The sequence below is a fragment of the Typopeltis vanoorti genome, chromosome 9 (assembly GCF_054136105.1).
Source record: "Typopeltis vanoorti isolate ZY-2024b chromosome 9, IOZ_Tvanoo_1.0, whole genome shotgun sequence".
In the NCBI taxonomy this organism is placed as follows: domain Eukaryota; kingdom Metazoa; phylum Arthropoda; class Arachnida; order Uropygi; family Thelyphonidae; genus Typopeltis; species Typopeltis vanoorti.
In genome coordinates, this window is record NC_143557.1 from 80,690,142 (window position 1) to 80,710,894 (window position 20,753).

A 20,753-nucleotide genomic window follows, 5' to 3' on the forward strand; every position below is an offset into this window, starting at 1 on the left:
ACTAAATGAAAAAATTATATCATTACTAACTTCCTATCTACAATTTTCCTCCAAATCAGTCTGTTACTTGTCAAGACTCCGACATTATCAGATCTTATATTTCTCTCATCTAAGGCACTTTGTACCGTATCAATCCACCTATATCTTGGTCTTCCTCTGGGTCGTTTTCCTGCCAACCTGGCAGAGAACACTTTTTTGCTAATCTTTCCTCTCCCATTATATTTAAGTGACCATACCACCTGAGATTAGCTCTGCTAACGCATTCCTGGATGCTGACAATGTCAAGTTCTTTCCTAATATCCTCATTTTTAATATGATATTGCCATTGATGCCATCTGTTCACGCCTCTAATCTTTCTCAGGACTCTCATATCTGCGGTCTCTAGTCTTTGGTCAAGTGTTTTACTTCTGACCCAGCTCTCAGATCCATAAGTTAAAACTGGTTTGAACACTGTCTTGTATACAGCTAATTTAGTGTTCTGACTAATTTCTTTCTTATTCCATATGAATTTATTCAATTGACTTCCCACCATACCAGCTTTGCTGATTCTGTTGTCTATTTCTATATTTAATTTACCATCTTCAGTAAAAATCGTGCCTAAGTAGCTGAAATGTTTTACTTGTTCCATAGGTTCTCCATTCACAACACAGTTGACATTTTCAATGATTCTGCCTATTTTCATTGTCTTTGTCTTTTTATTGCTGACCTTCATACCATATCTATTACAACAGCTATTCAATTTAGTCAGGGAATCTTGCAGACTTGTAACGGATTTATTTAGAAGTATAACATCATCCGCATAAAGCAAAGAGCTGACATTAACATCTCCAATTTTGATATCATCTTTAATACCACTTTCCTTCATAATGTGATCCATATAGATAATGAATAACAGAGGGGATAATGTACATCCTTGTCTCACACCAGATTTAACATTAAACCATCTTCCTGTACTTCCTTCAATTCTAACTGCTGACTTACAACTCAAATAAAGACTAAGTATTGCTTGATATAATGCCCCAACTGACACCATATAACTGCAGTGTATTGAATAGCTTCTTTCTTGACACCTTATCATATGCCTTTTCCAAATCGACAAAACTTAAATACAGATCTTTGTTATATTCCCATGCTTTCTCGACTATTTGTCGTAAAGTGAAGATCTGATCCTGACAGCCTCTGTTTGGCCTGAATCCAGCTTGTTCTTCACCAAGCTTTTCTTCCACAATTCTTCTCAACCGTTTCTCAAGTATACTTGCATAGATTTTGCCAGGAACACTCAGTAAGGAAATACCTCTATAATTCTCACATTCAGTTTTATTTCCTTTTTATATATGGGTACTATGAGAGCTCTACTCCAATCATCGGGAATTCGTCCCTCTGTCCAGGCTTTCTGAACTATGCAGTGCAGCTACTGTAAGACTCTTATCCCATCATACTTCAGCATTTCTGGTCGAATATCATCTACTCCTGCTGCCTTTCCACATTTCAAGCCTTTGATGGCTTTTTCTACTTCAAGTATAGATATGTATTCCTGCCTGCATGCCTGGTCAGTGTTTTTTACCACTGTGCTGTCATCACTGCTTGTTTCATTTAGCAGTTTTTCAAAGTAATTACTCCATACTTCAAGGATATCTTTTATTCCAATTTTTATGTCACCTTTATCATCTCTAACTCCTTTTACAGCACTCCTTCCTCCATTCCTAAGCTTCTTCAACAACCTCCAGAATATTTTGCCACCTTCTTGATATTTATTTTCTATATTCTTGCCAAAGTCCTCCCATGATAGCTAGTTTTACAAAGTGTTTAGCATTCTTGAATTTGTCTCTATATTCTCTAAGAGCACAAGCTGACTTATTTGCCAGGAACTTTTGATATGCTTTCTTCTTTTCCTTCACTGCCTCTTTAACTTCCTGTGTCCACCAGGGAGTTCTGATTTTTCTATCCTTGCAGACAACTTCACCACATGCCTCTCTGGCTGAATCAATCAGGGTTTTCTTCAAGGCTTACCACTGAATCTCCAAGGTTTGATTCCTGTTCTCAAACTCTTTCATTTTTTCTTCAATAATCTTTGTGTATTTTAGTCTACAGTTCACATCTGAGAGCTGCTCAACTTTTATTCGCTTAGAAACTTTCTTACATGTTATTCTTTTCAATATGAAATTCGATTTTATCCTGCTCAAGACTAAATAGTGATCACTTCCAATTTCAAATCCTCTGTACACTCTGGTGTCCTGCACCATGGAGAAAACATCACTATCAACAATAACATAGTCAATGAGACTTTTCTTATTCCTAGCCTCTTCTCTCCATGTGAATTTGTGCACATTTTTATGTTGGAACATGGTGTTAGTAATAACCAGTCCATGTCCTGAGCAGAAATCCAACAGATATTTGCCATTATTATTAGCTTTACTCTTGTCTCCAAATTTTCCCAAAACATTTTTGTATGTCTCACAATCATTTCCTACTCTGCTATTTAGATCCCCAACAAGGACCAACTTTTCATTTTTCATTGTGTCAGTTGCTTTTTCTAAAGCATCAAAAAATTCCTCCACTTCTGTCTTAGTAGAAGTGGAGTAATTTCTGTGGGACCATAGGCACAAATAAGTCTCATTGTCCAGTTCCCCATTCTCATATTTGCCCACATTACTCTACTTGAGACTGACTGCCATTCAAGAAGATTAGCCTCGTATTTTGTGTTGAATACAATGGCTACTGCTTCTTTTCCTTGATTGTCATTGCCTGAATATAACATTTTGTATTTATTGCTCAGAAAGATGTCACCAGTTTTGGTCTTTTTTGTTTCAGTCACCCCTATTATGTCGATCTGGTACTTATCTAATTCCTCAGCTAGCTCCATTTCTTTGCCATTCAGGCTTCTTACGTTGATAGTACTGATCTTTAACTCTGGTGATGTTGAGATGGGGTTTGCTTTCAGATTTGTTCCAGTAGCTGACTTTTCGCTGTTCGTCCTGGTTCCCTGGCGAAAACAACGGAGGCCTTGTTTAACCAGGTGACGCCCCAGCCGGCATGAAATTTTGTCATGTTGTACCATTTTTTATTTTGGTTTAACCAATAAGAATACAATTTGGTCTTCTAAATCCCAAATTGCCAGCCCATCCTCGTTCGTTCAGTATCAAAGTAGATACCCAAAAGGGTGCACCACGAGAAGGTGAGGATTGGACATTAGGTCAGAAGCCCTGGTCGGTTCTCCGCATTCCTTTAAAGGCTATGTGGAGGTCTCCTCTCAGTTATACAGCTTTGACCCTTAAGCACCCCTTGTTTGATATATATATATATATATATATATATATATATATATATATATATATATATATATATTTTTTTTTTTTTTTACTTTGAGTATTTTCATTTTTGATTTATCTTCACTAAAAACTATACCTACATAGCTGAAATATTTGTTCTCTATATATATAAGGTTGAGAATGCATTTGATATTTTCTGTGTTCATGCCTAATTTCATGGATTTTATCTTTTTATAGCTGAATTTCATGTCATTTGTATGATATGACTAAATTGTTATTCAATTTAGTTCAGGAATCCTATAGACTTATGAACAAATTCATTATCATCATCATAAAATTCCTGACATGTACCCTCGAGGGGTGTACAGGATATGATAGTACTACATGAAAAATTTACATCATTACTAACTTCCTATCTATAATTTTCCTCCAAATCAGTCTGTTACTTGTCAAGATCCAACATTATCAGATCTTATATTTGTATCGTCTAAGGCACTTTGTACCATATCAATCCACCTATATCTTGGTCTTCCTCTGGGTCTCCTTCCTGCCATCCTGGTAGAGAACACCTGTTTTGCTAATCTTTCCTCGCCCATTCTATTTAAGTGACCATACCACCTGAGATTAGCTCTGCTAGCACATTCCTGAATGCTAACAATGTCAAGTTCTTTCCTAATATCCTCATTTTTAATATGATATTGCTGTTGATGCCCCTAATCTTTCTCAGGAATCTCATAACTGCAGTCTCTAGTCTTTGGTCAAGTGTTTTATTTCTAACCCAGCTCTCAGATCCATAAGTTAAAATTGGTTTTGAACACTGTCTTGTATACAGCTAATTTAATGTTTTGACTAATTTCTCATATAAATTTATTCAGTTGACTTCCATACCAGCTTTGTTGATTTTGTTGTCTATTTCCATATTTAATTTACCATTTTGACTAAAAATCGTGCCTAAGTAGCTGAAAGTTTTCACTTGTTCCACAGGTTCTCCGTTCACAATGCAGTTAACATTTTCAACGACTCTGCCTATTTTCATTGTCTTTGTCTTGTTATTGCTGACCTTCATTTGACAGTTATTCAATTTAATTAGGGAATCGTGCAGACTTGTACCAGATTTATTTAGAAGTATTAACATCATCAGCATAAAGCAAAGAGCTGACATTAACATCACCAATTTTCAAATCAGGTTTAATAGCACTTTCCTTCATAACATGATTCATCTAGATAATGAATAACAGCGGGGATAATGTACATCCTTGTCTGGCACCAGATTTAACATTAACCATCTTCCTGTACTTTCTTCAATTCTAACTGCTGACCTACAACTCAAATAAGACTAAGTATTGCTTGATATAATACCCTACTGATACCATGCAGCTGTAGCGTTTTGAATAACTTCTCTCTCTTTCTCTCTTGGCACCTTGCCATATGCCTTTTCCAGATCTACAAAACTTAAATACAGATCTTTGTTATATTCCCATGATTTCTCAACTATTTGTCGTAGATCAGAGGCTGTCAGGATCAGATGAAAATCTGATCCTGACAGCTCTATTTGGCGTGAATCCAGCTTGTTCTTCACCAAGTTCCCCTTCCACAATCCTTCTCAACCATTTCTCAAGTATACTTGCATAAGTCTTACCAGGAACACTGAGTAGAGAAATACCTCTGTAATTCTGAAATTCAGTTTTATTTTCCTTTTTATATATGGGTACCATGAGAGCTCTACTCCAATCATCTGGAATTCCCTCTGTCCAGGCTTTCTGAATAACGCATTGTAGCCACTTGTATACCTTGTATAAGTATTGAGGTATAAGACTTGTATACCTCATTACTTGAGCATTTCTGGTTGAATATCATTTACGGCAGCTGCCTTTCCATATTTCAGGCTTTTACTGGCTTTTTGTACTTAAAGTATAGATATGTATTCCTAATTGCATGTTTTTTACCACTGTGCACTGATTATTTCATTTAGCAATTTTTCAAAGTAATTACTCACTTCAAGGCTATCTTTTTGTCCAATTTTCATGTGACGTTTATCATCTCTAATTCCTTTTACAGCACTCTTTCCTCGATTTCAGAGCTTCTTCAACAACCTGCAGAATATCTTGCCACCTTCTTGATATTTATTTTCTGTGTTCTTACCAAAGTCTTCCCATTACTTTTGTTTAGCTAGTTTTACATAGTATTTAGCTTTCTTACATTTGTCTCCATATTCTCTAAGAGAGCAAGCTGACTTATTTGCCAGGAACTTTTGATGTGCTTTCTTCTTTTCCTTTACTGCCTCTTTAACTTGCTGTGTCCACCATGGAGTTTTGATTTTTCTATCCTTGCAGACAACCTCACCACATGCCTTTCTGGCTGAATCAATTAATATTTTCTTCAGGGCTTGCTTGAATAATGTTTGTATATTTTAGTCTACAGTTCACATCTGAGAGCTGCTCAACTTTTATTCGCTTTAAAACTTTCTTACATGTTCTTCTTTTCAATATGAAATTCAATTTTATCCTACTCAAGACTAAATGGTGATCACTTCCACTTTCAAATCCTCTTAGTGTGCTACACCAGTGAAAAAACATCACTATCAACAACAATATAGTCAATGAGAATGTTCTTATTCCTTACCTCTTCTCCCCATGTGAATTTGTGCACATTTTTATGTTGGAACATTGTGTTAGTAATAACCAGTCCATGTCCTGAGCCGAAATCCAACAGGTATTTGCCATTATTATTAGCTTTGCTCTTTTCTCCAAATTTTCCCAAAATGTTTCTGTGTGTCTTTCAATCACTTCCTACTCTGCTATTTAGATCCCCAACAAGGACCAACTTTTCCTTTTTCATTATGCCAGTTGCTTTCTCTAAAGCCTCAAAAAATTCCTTCACTTCTACCTTAGTAAAACCTTCTGCAGACCATAGGCACGAATAAGTCTCATTGTCCAGTTCCCCCATTCTGACCCAAATTTATTTAAGAATATAATATTGTCTGGTTGAATGTCTTATACTCCATCACCTTTCCATATTTCAGGTTTCTGATGACCTTTTCTACCACAAGCATTGATATGCACTCCTGATTGCATTTCTCTTTAATACTTTCTGCCACTCTTTCACTACTTGTTTCATCACTAGAGTTGGTTCTCTGGTTTCCTCTCCTTTTTTTCCCTCCACTGACATGCTGTACAAGTGATGGCATTTGCTGGGCATACTCAACACACTTAGTAATGAATTAGGAAGCCAGAACCTCTTCCATTTGAGGGTACAGTAGTAAAGCAGTTTCTGTGGTTAGCAGCTAGGCAGTACAGGACAAAACCAGATTGTGTTCCTTGAACATGACTGGAAGATTCCCAGTTAACTGGCAAATAATCCTCATATTGCTTACTTTGCCAGGTCATGCTCTGAGAGAGGCTGAGTATAGCAGAGTTCAGGGACACTGTTGAGATCACACTTGGATTAGAGGCTGGGTGCTTTTTATGTGGGAGTTAAACATAAATCCTTTCACCTCATTCACCTCAACTGCATGACTCCTACTCTTTATGTTTCCTGTACCAGCTCGACAATGAAACATAATGAAACGAATGCCATCATTGTCGGTGTAAATATATATATGTGTGTGTGCCATAAAAATAAAATAAACAACATGAAAAATACAGTGAAAAAATTGCAAAAAAACAACAGAAACATACCCCAAAAAAACAAAATAACACTAAAATTTTATCCAGTAAAAACACTCCCATATTCATTTCACTCATTTTGTGGCATCAATACAAACATTAATGATATATACCACTTACAGGCATCAAAACCTGATCTGCTATTCTTAAACTGAACCCCATTTGACATCCTCTGTGATTATAATCCACTTCAGCATCTCAACTACATCTTGCATGACACATTCCAAAGACTATCAAACCTGGAATCCCTGCTTTTCAATCTGCTCTGGCTCATTATTTCCTTACTTCATGTTATAGTTTTCGTTTGCTGCCTTTACTCTCCTAATTCCGACAACCATGCTGCCATTTTTGACTACTTATCTTTAAAATTTGATTTCATACTGTCTGATTATGCAAATTATGAGATTATTTTCCTAGGAGACATTCATAACACAGACTTATGCCCCCCTTCTCTAACTTCACAGATCAAGCTGGAAGAGAAACCTAATCATTTGCTATCAGTTCATGATCTAACAAAATAAGTAACCTCTAACCAGAATACTAGACAGTCCTCATCATTCTTCCAGCACTGAACTGTTCTTAAGTAGCTCTCCCTCCACTTACACTGTATATGTCTGCCTTCCATCCATCTCGACAATCCCCATGTCTCCTTTTCTACACAGATGGATCTCCTAGCCAATTTCATCCTTGTATCCTATGGTACTATAATGGTGCCATTTGGGATGACCTCTAAAATTTCTATGCCTCTTTTCCATTATCAGATCACTGTTTTCACCTTCATGATCCAAACATCTTCTCTGAAACAATAACTTAATTAATCCATACTGGAATGAGGGGCTTCATTCCCCACTCTGCTGCCAATCCCCATCTGTTATACAAACTAAATCTGCAATCCAGTTCTCTAAAGATTGTGCCCTGCAGTTCGTGATAAAAATACTGCATATGCTGAATAGCTCAAGTCAGAAACTCTGACTTCTCATTCATCTTACAGTATAACTAATTGATAAGGGTGAAATGCAATAAGCTTGCTTCCTGTTTAACTGGCAAACTTCTGATCCTCCAATAATTTCTGCCCTTCCTTGTTTCCACTTCTCTCACATTCTGATAGTACCATGGAAATTATTATTACCATTATGGTAATAATAATTGCCAGGAGGGCACTCTGATCTGCTACATATATCTTGCCTTCTCCAGTACTACTTTATTCTCCAACTACACACAATGACACTACTACTCTCAATACCATCTACCACCACCAGCAACAACAGTATTTTTTATTTGTAAATTATTTGTGTTCTCATTGCCAATTTGCCTGCACATGGGATGAAAACTTGAGTTTCAGGAGGGAAAAAACCCTGCTACTTCTGTATGAGATAAGCTAACTCTCACTCACCTTCAGTTGAAAAATCTCATATAAAGATTCCTCTTGTCATGACGAGAATTGAATTTAGGTATTTTCCAATCAAAAGGCACAGCATTCCAAAAGATAAGGCAGACCTCTTGCCATCAGTCTTTCCCTCTACCTCTTGTTTAGACAACCAAGGCAAATCATTTCCTGCAAAACTACACTGTCACTGCACATACCTTCCCTCTGATTTTTTGTCAGAAGGTGAGAAGCAATGCTTTGAATGAAAAAAGAAATGAAAATGAAAATTCCCTGTATCATTAATGTTCTTCTTCCTCTTCAGCTTCATTTCCACTAGTCTTTAATTTGTATATTAATGATATAGGGAATGAAGGAGGTTGATTCACTGCAGTGACCCCACTTGAGTGGAAATGAAGCTGAAGAGGAAGAAGAACATTAATGATACAGGGAATGATTTAAGGGAAAGGAGGATATTCAGTTGTTTGCTGATGATGCAAAACTGGAACAGCAGTAGTTGATAAAAGTGATGTAAATATCCTGCAAGATGATTTAAATAAATTGACATTGTAGAAATTTTTTTATTTGGTTATAAATTAAACTAAAAATGCCAAGAAATTATATTTTTGTTTAATCCTTTATCTAAGTGTAAGTAAACAAAGTTTCTTCACATGCAAATTTTGTTTGCTTACACTTGGATAAAAACATACCAAAGAAAGGAGATTTAGGAAATTGTAATAATAATTGTAGGGACATAAACCTGCTATGTGTCCTCAGCAAAATTTTCTGCAAAATTATTCTTTCAAAAATCTTTAATATTTTAGATGAGGGAATGAGAAGAGGGCAGTCTAGTTTCAGGCCAAATAGATCAGATATAAACCACATTAACATCTTAAGAATAATAATTGAACAGGCAGGTGAATTTAATTTTCCTTTATATTTGCTGGTTGTGGATCATGAAAAAGCCTTCGATTCCATTGCTAGATATTGTGTGTGGAATACATTTCAAAATAAAGAAATGACCACAGAAGATAATAAACCTCATACAGGAAGGATATAACAAATTCCATTGCCAGGTGCTGCATGATAAATATTTGTCACAACCCTTTCAAATCATATCTGGAGTGTGACAGGGATGTCTGTTATCTCCCTTATTATTTATACTGGTGCTAGATCATGTAGTAGAACAGACAGCAATGAAACATGTCAAAAGAATATTATGGAAAATAAATAAAACTTGGGGTGATCCAGAACTATGCAGATGATGTATGTCTAATTGCTCACAAAACATGCAAAATAAATGCACAACATCCAAAATAAACTAACCACTGAAAGTTGGTTGGAAAATAAATACAAGCAAAATGAAAGAAAAGGCTCCAAGTACAATTGAAAATGGAAAAATTGAAACTGTTTCAAATTTTACATACATCTCAACAGTGTACACAGATACAAAAATAAAAATATTTAATGCGTGTATTAAATCAGTTCTTTTATATGGATGCAAAACATGGCTGGTTTCAAAGGAAATACAAAGAAAGCTACAGACATTCAAAAATCAATGTATGTGCAGAGTACTTCGAACTTGGTGGCCACAAATTATTACTAATGAAGACCTCTGGAAAAGAACAAATCAGCAAAAAGTCAACATTGAAATCAGAAAATGAACATTTTGCTGAATTAGACATACATTTAGGAAAGATCATAAAGAAATCTGTCATGCAGCCCTGAAATGGAATCTACAAAGAAAGAGAAACCCTGGCCATCCTAACAATACATAGAGATGAAGAAAATGTAAGATTATTCACTTTGAGATGAAAAGATTATATATTGTGTGTCATATTGATGGTACTAGATTTCAGGAAATTGCTGAGGCTAGGGATTAGGAAGACTGGTGAATAAAGAGAGTAGAAATTCAAAGGACATATTACAAAAGCAAAATAGCTCAAAGGAGCTCATGAATATTTAAAAATCCATTAACAAGTAAAGATAGAGAAATTATTATCATTCTTTATAAGGCTATGAATCAGCTGCATATTGAATACTATGCACAGATTTTGTCATCTGGGTTTCTTGAGGATCAGGAAATGGTAAAGAAGATTTAGAGACAAGTGATGGCAGGTCTGTGGAATGCTCCCTATAAGAATAGATTGAAAGTGTGTGGATTGCAAAGTTTAGTTGATTAACAGAAAAGAGGGGACATATAGAAACTAAGTTACTAAAGCGATTCTATGAATCATATATGATGGACACAAAAGAAATTTTTCAGTATATAACAAATAAGAGATAGAGAGAACTCTTAGTAAGGGAATACCATGAGTAGACATATAAATACAAAATTAATGACGGAAAATCTCACGTAAAAAGATTTTTTAATAGTATAATTTTCGCCTATGTGTCACAGGCATCTTCAGTACATGTTAAGCTCAAATTAAACAATAACTAACAATTCCAAAAAGCGCCACCTAAGTAGCTAGTGTAAGATAACTAAGAAGGTCAATAAAATTTCCTAACAAAAAAAAAATATATATATATATACATATATATACAATAAAAATGAGGAAAGATTAGCTGATTTGTAAAGTACTATCTCCCATAAAGAGGATAGACGTAAACCATCAGATCTGTTTAAGTTAGGAGAGTGGATTAAAGTTTCACATGCTTCTTTATAAAGCCGTTCTATGAAGAACTGACTTTTGTGAAGAACTCTTGTCTTTTTCCAATGAACGCTATGTCTGGTTAAGATGGCATGTTCTGCAAGTCCAGACTGTTCAGGTTTAAGGTACTGAATATAAGACTGGTGTTCTTCTAGTCGAATAGAGGCAGATCTTCCTGTTTGTCTGAAATAAGATAATCCACAAGAGCAAGGAATTTGGTAGATGCCTGGATAATTAAGATGGGGAAGCTTGTCCTTAGGAGAAGTGAGAAAGGGGGAGATTTTTCTACCCGGTCAAAAGGCAACAAAAATATTCAGTGGTTTTAAAACTTTTGCTATATGTTCTCTAATACCGTGTACATAAGGGATAGGAATGCGCGTTATTTCTTCTGTATTTGAAGAGGAAGACATATTAAAACTACTCAAAGCTCTTTTGATGAAGGAATTCTTGTATCCATTAGATAGAAAGGAAGAAGTAATATATTGCAGTTCTTTCTGTAAGAGATCGGCTGAAGAACCAAAGGAGTTGGCCCGATGAACCAGTTAGCCCGATGAAAAAATAAAATAAAAAATATTTTTACACAAGATTTTCCGTCATTAATTTTTGTATTTAGATAGAGAGAAAACTAGGAGTCATTCCTGGAAGCTGTGTAAATATGTGGTCAGTAAAGGTGTGCAAACTAGATTTTTTGCTTGGAGAGTGAGTGGAATGGATTGCCCTGACAGTGAATGAGTTTAAGAGGACATGATAGGTATTGTGTATATAAAAGTTAGTATGGGTCTTCTGACTCCATATCAAATAATGTATTTGATATATATAACTAATAATTTAGGCATGTATTGTTCATAATTGTTTTGCTTCTGTTGTGTGCATTTATGAGTTTGCAATTTTCATTTTTAAATCACTATTAATTCATGTAAATATTCATAACATTTGGATTGGTAAGAATCACCTGTGAAGTATTTTTTACCTTTTTTTTAGTACATATTGCACTCCAATTCTTATTTGTGTTTAATTGTATTTCAATGTAATAACATTATTTTAGCAATTATAGACAAAAACTAGGGGTGTTAGTTTCACTTAGGAAAAAAAATTGTGCATAAATTCATCCATGTCAGTAATAACTACACTGATAGTTACTTTGTTTGTCCTCACTAAAATATATCCGTTATTTTTGCAGGATAGAATTCAGAGCAGAAGATATTAAAAGATTGAAACTATAATGTAGATACCAAAAATAAACAAAAGGTATTTTCTGAATAATATTAAAAAAACTGATCTAATCATTTTTAGCTTCAGATTTCTTTTCTAGTTATTATTATTATTATTATTATGTATACTCCTCCAGAAGAATTCATCAAGAGTATGCCCCTTTTAGTCACTCAGGAAGAACCTAGGTCTCTTTCTAACCCACATCCTTAGCCTTTCCAGGAATGATCATGAGGTATATACTCCATTGGCATATGCTGCAAAATCTCTCTTATATCTATGCAATATGATTCCGTTACTAACTTCTGTGTGTCTGTCTGTCATATCTCCTCCTCCTTCCTTCTTAATCTATTCCTTAAACTTTGAAGGGACATTCTCTTTATCAATGCAGTGATTTTAACTACCTTGGCAGTATAGTCCCTTCAAAGTTTAACTCTCTGTCCACTATAACCCCCAAGTCTCTATCTTCTTTGACTACTTACAGCAACTTCTCATTAATATACAGTTGACTTTCACTATAACAAGCTCTTGAAAAGTTCCAACCAAAGTCCTAAAAGTAGAATACTATACTAAAAGAAATTCACTATAGCAAACTATTCGTTATTTCTGGGATCTCTATGAGTGTACTGTAATGGAAGTTGACAGTAATACTCTGCCTCCAGTGTTCTCTGTTTGGAATCTTACACTGGGCACATTGAACATATTCTGTTATCAGTTATGTTCCATATTACTTTTCCCATTATTTGTTGATGATGGTATTATTATTCCTGGGTATTATTCCCTAGACTGGTGGTTTTCAAAGTGGAAGTTTTGCTAGGTGTGCAGCAGGAGGGAAAAAAAGTTCACATTTTATATTTATTTTGCTTTCAACAAAATAAACAAAACTGAATGGTTTACAATCAAAGATTTGATTAATTACTGAAATTATTCAGTAATAATTCTGAATAATTATTCAGAATTATTGCTTCACCCTCTGGGCCTGTAATTTCTTGCACAAATGTTATACTTGCAGTTGTTTTTTTCTCACTTTTGTTATTGTTGCATATTGCATTTGACTCATTATTCACCTTTTTACATTTAATCAAAAATATTCATATTATTATTATTATCATTATTAGACTTCGAGGCCATACATCATCCCCACCAGTTATCACACCGTCTCTTAAACTCATTCACACTAGATGCACTCACTACTTTAACAGGTAAACTGTTCCACTCACTCACAGGTCTCTGAGAAAAAAAAATCTAGCTCTTACTAGTTTCTTAACTGGACACAAACTTAACTTCTGCAGATGCTCTCTTGTCCTCACCCTGCCTTCCATATAATGAAAAATTTTATCAAATGATATCCTATAATGTCTTCTCAAAAGTTGATAGACCTCTATCATATATGTCTTCAGTCCACATACTCTCAACCTCTCTTTGTAATCTACAATTCATAATCCTGATATCATTTTTGTAACTCTTCTTTGCATCTTTCCACAACTTCTTTATCCTTTGCAACCTAGGGGCCAAATCTGCACCCAGTAGTCCAAGTGCAGTCATATCAAGGCCTTGTGAAGAAACAAAATGATTTCAACATCCTTACACGTCAGTGTTCATTTCAACATCACAATTATCCTCTGAGTTGAATTTGCAGTTTTTGTAATGTGACTTTGAACTTTCAGTCCATCATAACACCAAGATCTCTGGCCTCACCCAAGCATAATCCCATCAATATAATATGCTGTTGGATCATGCCAAAGTGCATAGCTTGACACTTACTAATATTGAATTGTCAGCTATTATCGTTTGCCCACACTTCCAGCCTATTCAATTCACCTTGTAAATGCTGTATATTAGTAGCATCTATGATTGCTCTATCTTTGCATCATTAGCAAACAGCTAAAGATCCCCTGTCAGTCTCTTTCCAATATCTTTAATGCATAGATTAAACAACAATAGTTCAAGGACTGATCCCTTGGGCACCCCACTGGTCACCTTAAATCAGGCAGCTTCTCATCCCCTATATTTCTCAAGAGCTGCAGCAGAACTCTTCCAACGTAAACAAATATGGCTGTATCAAACTGCCTCTCATATGAAAGACCCTCATCTGCAGACAGTCAGCCCAACAGCCAAGAACACCAACCAAAGCCAACAGGTAGCATAATTATAGGACTTTAGGTCATCTTGTAGCTCTCCTGTTCCATCTTTGTTACTGAAGTGTGCCTGCATTTGATATGTGTTTGATACCAGTGTATTAATCTCTAAAAATGGCAATTTAACTTTGGCAAAATATAGGAAGTAATAATTAAAATTTTTTAGTTATCTAGTCTACATTGTCAATTGCCTGAAGCAACGTGATGCAATTTATATTCCAATTCCACATTCTCTCTCTCTCAGGGGCTCGCATTGGTGAGTATAGCAAACCTGAGATACCCGAGCTAGACTCCATCGCACTTCCTACAATATAAATTGGGTATATTATATTTGTAGGCTGGTCTTCTATTCTTCTTTCCTCTACTCTCTCTCTCTCTCTCTTACCTTCCCCCTCCCCAGGGCTTTTAGAGCAACCTGAGGGCAAGGGGGTGACTGTTACCTCTCAAACTGTAATTTCCACTATTTACTAAAAAAAAAAAAAAGGCAAGCCTAGTTGCCCTTAGGTAGCAGCTACCATCACTAGGATACCTATTGGCATGCTAGTAACTTGACATAGGGAAGCACACACATTACTTTCAAGTCTCAAGGAAATCAAAACGGATAGAATACATGGAAATGACTGTGGAAAAGGTAAAGAAACTGTGGAAAAAGAAAAACATGGTGAAACATGCTACACGGAACATTAGAAGCATAAGTGCATAAAGAAGAATTTGATAAAATTTTAAATGAAGAAAATATAAAATTGCAGTTCTTACAAAAAAAGAAACTTAAAGAAACAAGTAATCATCATATCATATTTTATATATATATATGATATATAATATATATATATATAGTGGTGTAGACAAACAAATAAATGCAAAAGTTGGTATAATGATTTGGATCAATAAATCAATTAATGCAAAAATAACTCATCATACATACTGGAATGAAAGAATATGAGAAGTGCAAGTAAAATTAAATAAAGCAAATTTAACGGTTGTTGGAGTGTATGCCCCCAAAGAAAATTACTTTTACAAACAATTACAAGAAATATATGAAAAATTAAATAAAACAGACAATATAATAGCTGGAGATCTTAATGCTAGAATGGGAACAAAAAAAATTAATAATAATATAGAAAAATTTGAAGAATCGACGGTAAACAAAAATGGAAAACAGCTCATTGATTATAATTATAAAAAAAAAAAAAAATCAACTAACGCCTTTTTTTGTTCCCTTATAGGGAGTAGGTGAGGCCGTTTTTAAGCCCTATCTAACTTTTGGAGACTGAGTGGGCAGTTCAATCTCTGCTGGTAGCCAATCAGAGATAGCTGGCCCAAGGCTATCACTAATTAATCGGCACGCAGTGAAGAGGCATCTAGTAAGTGCCACCATCTGGTGGTCCCTACTAAAACAATATATTTAATGTCTGAAAATAGTGTGGATTCGATTGCCGATTTTCTTGAGTTTACGGGACGAAAAACCCAACTTTCTGGGAGGAAAAACCCGCTAGCCCATGCCAGAGATCGACTAACTCTGGAACCGGTCGAGAAAAGGCTTAGAAAAAGTTCCTCTAGTCGGCGACTAGATTCAAACGACTTTCATTGTGCGGTCAAGCACTGTAGAGTGCAAATGCCACTTCTACTGAGCTACACAGGCTCGATTATAATTATATAATAATTTAAAAATAATGAATACATTCTACAAACGTAAACATATACATAAATATACATATTGTGCAAGAGGACAAAAATCAATAATAGACTACTTTATAGCAAATGAAAAGCAAACCTCTTCCCAGATGTTAAAGTCAAGAGAGGGCTAGAAATAGATACATATCATTATTTGGTGCAGACAAAATTAAGGTTTCCACCAAACTGGTTACAAAAAATAAAAATAAACAAACTAGAGAAATAAAATCTACTTACAAAGTAAGCCCTACTAAACAATTTAAGTATAGCAAATTTATACCAACAGTGGATTAATAACTATTTAGAAAAAATACAAGAAAAGGAAGACATCAAGAAAGAATGGGATAATATAAAAGAAATTATTACATCAGCAGCATACGAAAGTCTGTTATTTTTGTTATTTGCCATCCAGTTTTTTTCAACTCTTGGTGATCCTGTGAACAAAGGCTCTTCATCCAACTCAGCCTCATGTCCTTTCTTTCTGTAATTATAAGTTCAAATTGGTGAGTTCTTCTTTCTTGTCCATCCAACTCTTTTGTGGTCTTCCTCTTCTCATTCTCTCAATCTTCTCCAACATAACTGCCTTTTCCAATGATTCATCAGTTCAGGTAATATGTCCAAAGTACATCAACTTCTGTTTAGCGATCATCGCCTCCAAAGAGCATTGCATTATGTCTTTATACTCTCTAAAACCTTCTTACTGGTCATTTTTGCAGTCCATGAGATTATTAATAGTCTCCTCCACACCCATAATTCAAATGAATCAATTCACTTTCTATCTATCTTCTTAATAATCCAGCTTTCACTTCCATACATTACTACTGAAAATACCATTGCTTTGACAATTCTAACTTTTGTGGCTTTACACACACACACACACACACACACACACACACACACCTCTATCTTTCATAATTTTTGTAATTTCAGGTTTAACATTGCTTTTTTTCCCCATGACTGTCCTTTTTATTTCATCTTCACATTTACTGTCATTTCTGATTCTGGACCCGAGTAAATCATAACTTTCAACAATTTCTATTTTATCTGCCTCTATTATAAATTCATTTAATTTGTCAGAATCCATCACTTTTGTTTTGCTGATGTTTAAATTAAGTCCAGCTTTGTTACTTTCTGTCTTAACCAATAGAATCAACTGCTCCAGATCATCTTTAGTTTCTGCTATGAGGGTTGTATCGTCTGCATATCTTAAATTATTTATTTTTCTGCCACCAATTTTAATTCTAGCTGATCTTTGTCCAAATCAGCCATTCTCATAATATATTCATTATAAATACTAAAAAGGGTAGGGTGAGAGTACACAACCCTGCCACACCCCTTTTTCCACTCGAACACTGTCTGTTTCTCCAAAGACTGTTCTTTACTGAAACTTCTTGGTTGTCGTACAGCTCTCTTATCAAGAGAATTAGATGTTCAGGTATTCTCATTAATCTCATTACAATCCACAGTCTCTTGTAACCCACACAATCAAAGCTTTCTTATAATCAATAAAACAGATGAATATTTCCTTCTGAAATTCTCTTGTTCTTTCCATAATCCATCTCATGTTTGCTATTTGGTCTCTAGTTCCTCTACCTTTCCTAAAGCCTGCTTGCTCTTGTGTCATTTCTCTATTCACATATGGCTCCAACCTTTATTGGATCACTTTCAGCATAACTTTACTTGCATGTGAAATTAAAGCAATGGTTCTATAATTATCACAGTTCTCTGACATTTGATTTTTTTGGGATTGGGATGAATACTGATGTTTTCCAATCTCTAGGCCAGTATATTTTATTCCAAATCTGTTGATAAATTTCAGTCAATATTTTAGTCAGATATTTTTCATACCAATGAGTTTGAAAGAGCTGTCAGTAAACCTTATCAAAATGAACCAATAGGAGGCGAATATATGGACTCCTTGAATGTTCAGCACTTCCTATAAGGTTCGGCTAGGACAACTCGTAGTATGACAGCGATGTATTCTCACAAGTCTCTGGTCAGTTTTCGCATGAGACTTTTATAGTTGTTGTATTTGGCTTTCAAATGATGTTGGATTTAATATCCACTTCATTTATATAATTTTGCATAGCTGAAATGAAGCCTTTTGGCTCTTTATTTTAGTAAATTCTTTTATGTTGTCGGAAGCAAGTGTTTGCAATAAAGCAACTGTTCTCAACACAAAATTCCAACATTCTTTCTCCTGCTTCATTCCTCAGTCCTAAAACAAATTTTCCAGTGATGCCTTGTTCTAATTTTTCAATAATTTCACCCACTTTTGCATTCCAATCATCTAATATCAAAAGAAAGTCTGCTTTATCAGTATTGTATACTACTTGTTGCAAGCTACTGTAAAATTCTTCTACCTCATCTTCACTTGAATCTGTAGTGGGTGCATACATCTGTATGAGCGTAACATTCACTGGATATGCCTTTATTCTAATTAGAATTATTCTGTCGACCACTGGGTTGTAACCCAAAATGTATTTTCTGTATTCTCTTCTAATTATGAATGCTGCTCCATTTCTCTGAAGGTTTTCATGTACAGAGTAATCATCATCATTATCATCATCATCAAATTCCTGCCATGTACCCTCAAGAGGTGTACAGGATATGACAGTACTACATGAAAAAATTACATCATTACTAACTTCCTATCTACAATTTTCCTCCAAATCAGTCTGTTACTTGTCAAGACTCCAACATTATCAGATCTTATATTTCTATCGTCTAAGGTACTTTGTACCGTATCAATCCACCTATATCTTGGTCTTCCTCTGGGTCTTTTCCTGCCAGCCTGGCAGAGAACACTTGCTTTGCTAATCTTTCTTCGCCCATTCTGTTTAAGTGACCATACCACCTGAGATTAGCTCTGCTGACGCATTCCTGGATGCTGACAATGTCAAGTTCTTTCCTAATATCCTCGTTTTTAATATGATATTGCCATTGATGCCATCTGTTCATGCCTATAATCTTTCTCAGGACTCTTATATCTGTGATCTCTAGTCTTTGGTCAAGTGTTTTACTTCTGACCCAGCTCTCAGATCCATAAGTTAAAACTAGTTTGAACACTGTCTTGTATACAGCTAATTTAGTGTTCCGACTAATTTCTCTCTTATTCCATATGAATTTATTCAATTGACTTCTCACCATAGCAGCTTTGCTGATTCTGATGTCTATTTCTATATTTAATTTACCATCTTCACTAAAAATCATGCCTAAGTAGCTGAAATGTTTTTCTTGTTCCACAGGTTCTCCATTCACAACACAGTTGACATTTTCAATGATTCTGCCTATTTTCATTGTCTTTGTCTTTTTATTGCTGACCTTAATACCATGTCTATTACAACAGCTATTCAATTTAGTCAGAGAATCTTGCAGACTAGTAGCGAATTTATTTAGAAGTATAACATCATCAGCATAAAGCAAAGAGCTGACATTAACATCTCCAATTTTGATATCAGGTTTAATACCACTTTCCTTCATAATGTGATCCATATAGATAATGAATAACAGAGAGGAAAATGTACATCCTTGTCTCACACCAGATTTAACATTAAACCATCTTCCTGTACTTCCTTCAATTCTAACTGCTTACTTACAACTCAAATAAAGAATAAAGAATTGCTTGATATAATGCCCCATTGACACCATATAACTGCAGCGTATTGAATAGCTTCTCTCTTGGCACCTTGTCATATGCCTTTTCCAAATCGACAAAACTTAAATACAGATCTTTGTTATATTCCCATGCTTTCTCGACTATTTATCGTAAAGTGAAGATCTGATCCTGACAGCCTCTGTTTGGCCTGAATCCAGCTTGTTCTTCACCAAGCTTTTCTTCCACAATTCTTCTCAACTGTTTCTCAAGTATACTTGCATAGATCTTGCCAGGAACACTCAGTAGGGAAATACCTCTGTAATTCTCACATTCGGTTTTATTTCCCTTTTTATATATGGGTACTATGAGAGCTCTACTCCAATCATCCGGAATTCGTCCCTCTGTCCAGGCTTTCTGAACTATGCAGTGCAGCCACTGTAAGACTTTTATACCACCATACTTCAGCATTTCTGGTCGAATATCATCTACTTCTGCTGCCTTTCCACATTTCAAGCCTTTGATGGCTTTTTTTCTACTTCAAGTATGGATATGTATTCCTGACTGCATGCCTGGTCAGTGTTTTTTTATCACTGTGCTGTCATCACTGCTTGTTTCATTTAGCAGTTTTTCAAAGTAATTACTCCATACTTCAAGGATATCTTTTTCTCCTGTTTTCATGTCACCTTTATCATCTCTAACTCCTTTTACAGCACTCTTTCCTCCATTCCTAAGCTTCTTCAACAACCTCCAGAATATTTTGCCACCTTCTTGATATTTATTTTCTATATTCTTGCCAAAATTCTCCCATGACTTTTGTTTAGCTAGTTTTACACACTGTTTAGCTTTCTTACATTTGTCTCTGTATTCTGTAAGAGTAAAAGCTGACTTATTTGCCAGGAACTTTTGATATGCTTTCTTCTTTTCCTTCACTGCCTCTTTAACTTCCTGTGTCCACCAGGGAGTTCTGATTTTTTTATCCTTGCACACAACCTCACCACGTGCCTCTCTGGCAGAATCAATCAATGTTTTCTTCAGAGTTTGCCACTGAATCTCCATGGTTTGATTCCTGTTCTCAAACTCTTTCATTTTCTTTTCAATAATCTTTCTGTATTTTAGTCTACAGTTAACATCTGAGAGCTGCTCAACTTTTATTCGCTTTAAAACTTTCTTACATGTTATTCTT

General features: G+C 35.2%; 1 protein-coding gene across 4 annotated transcripts in view; it reads left to right on the forward strand.

The window, feature by feature from the left end:
• Cog4 (conserved oligomeric Golgi complex subunit 4) overlaps nucleotides 1–20,753 on the forward strand; it is a 321,056-nt gene that overhangs the window by 273,287 nt on the left and 27,016 nt on the right. For all 4 annotated transcript variants that reach the window (XM_090397413.1, XM_090397410.1, XM_090397412.1 and 1 more), the window contains one exon: nucleotides 12,132–12,199. In XM_090397413.1, the coding sequence (XP_090253539.1) occupies nucleotides 12,132–12,174 (43 nt within the window). In that variant the 3' untranslated portion in view covers nucleotides 12,175–12,199. The remainder of the gene's footprint in view (nucleotides 1–12,131; nucleotides 12,200–20,753) is intronic.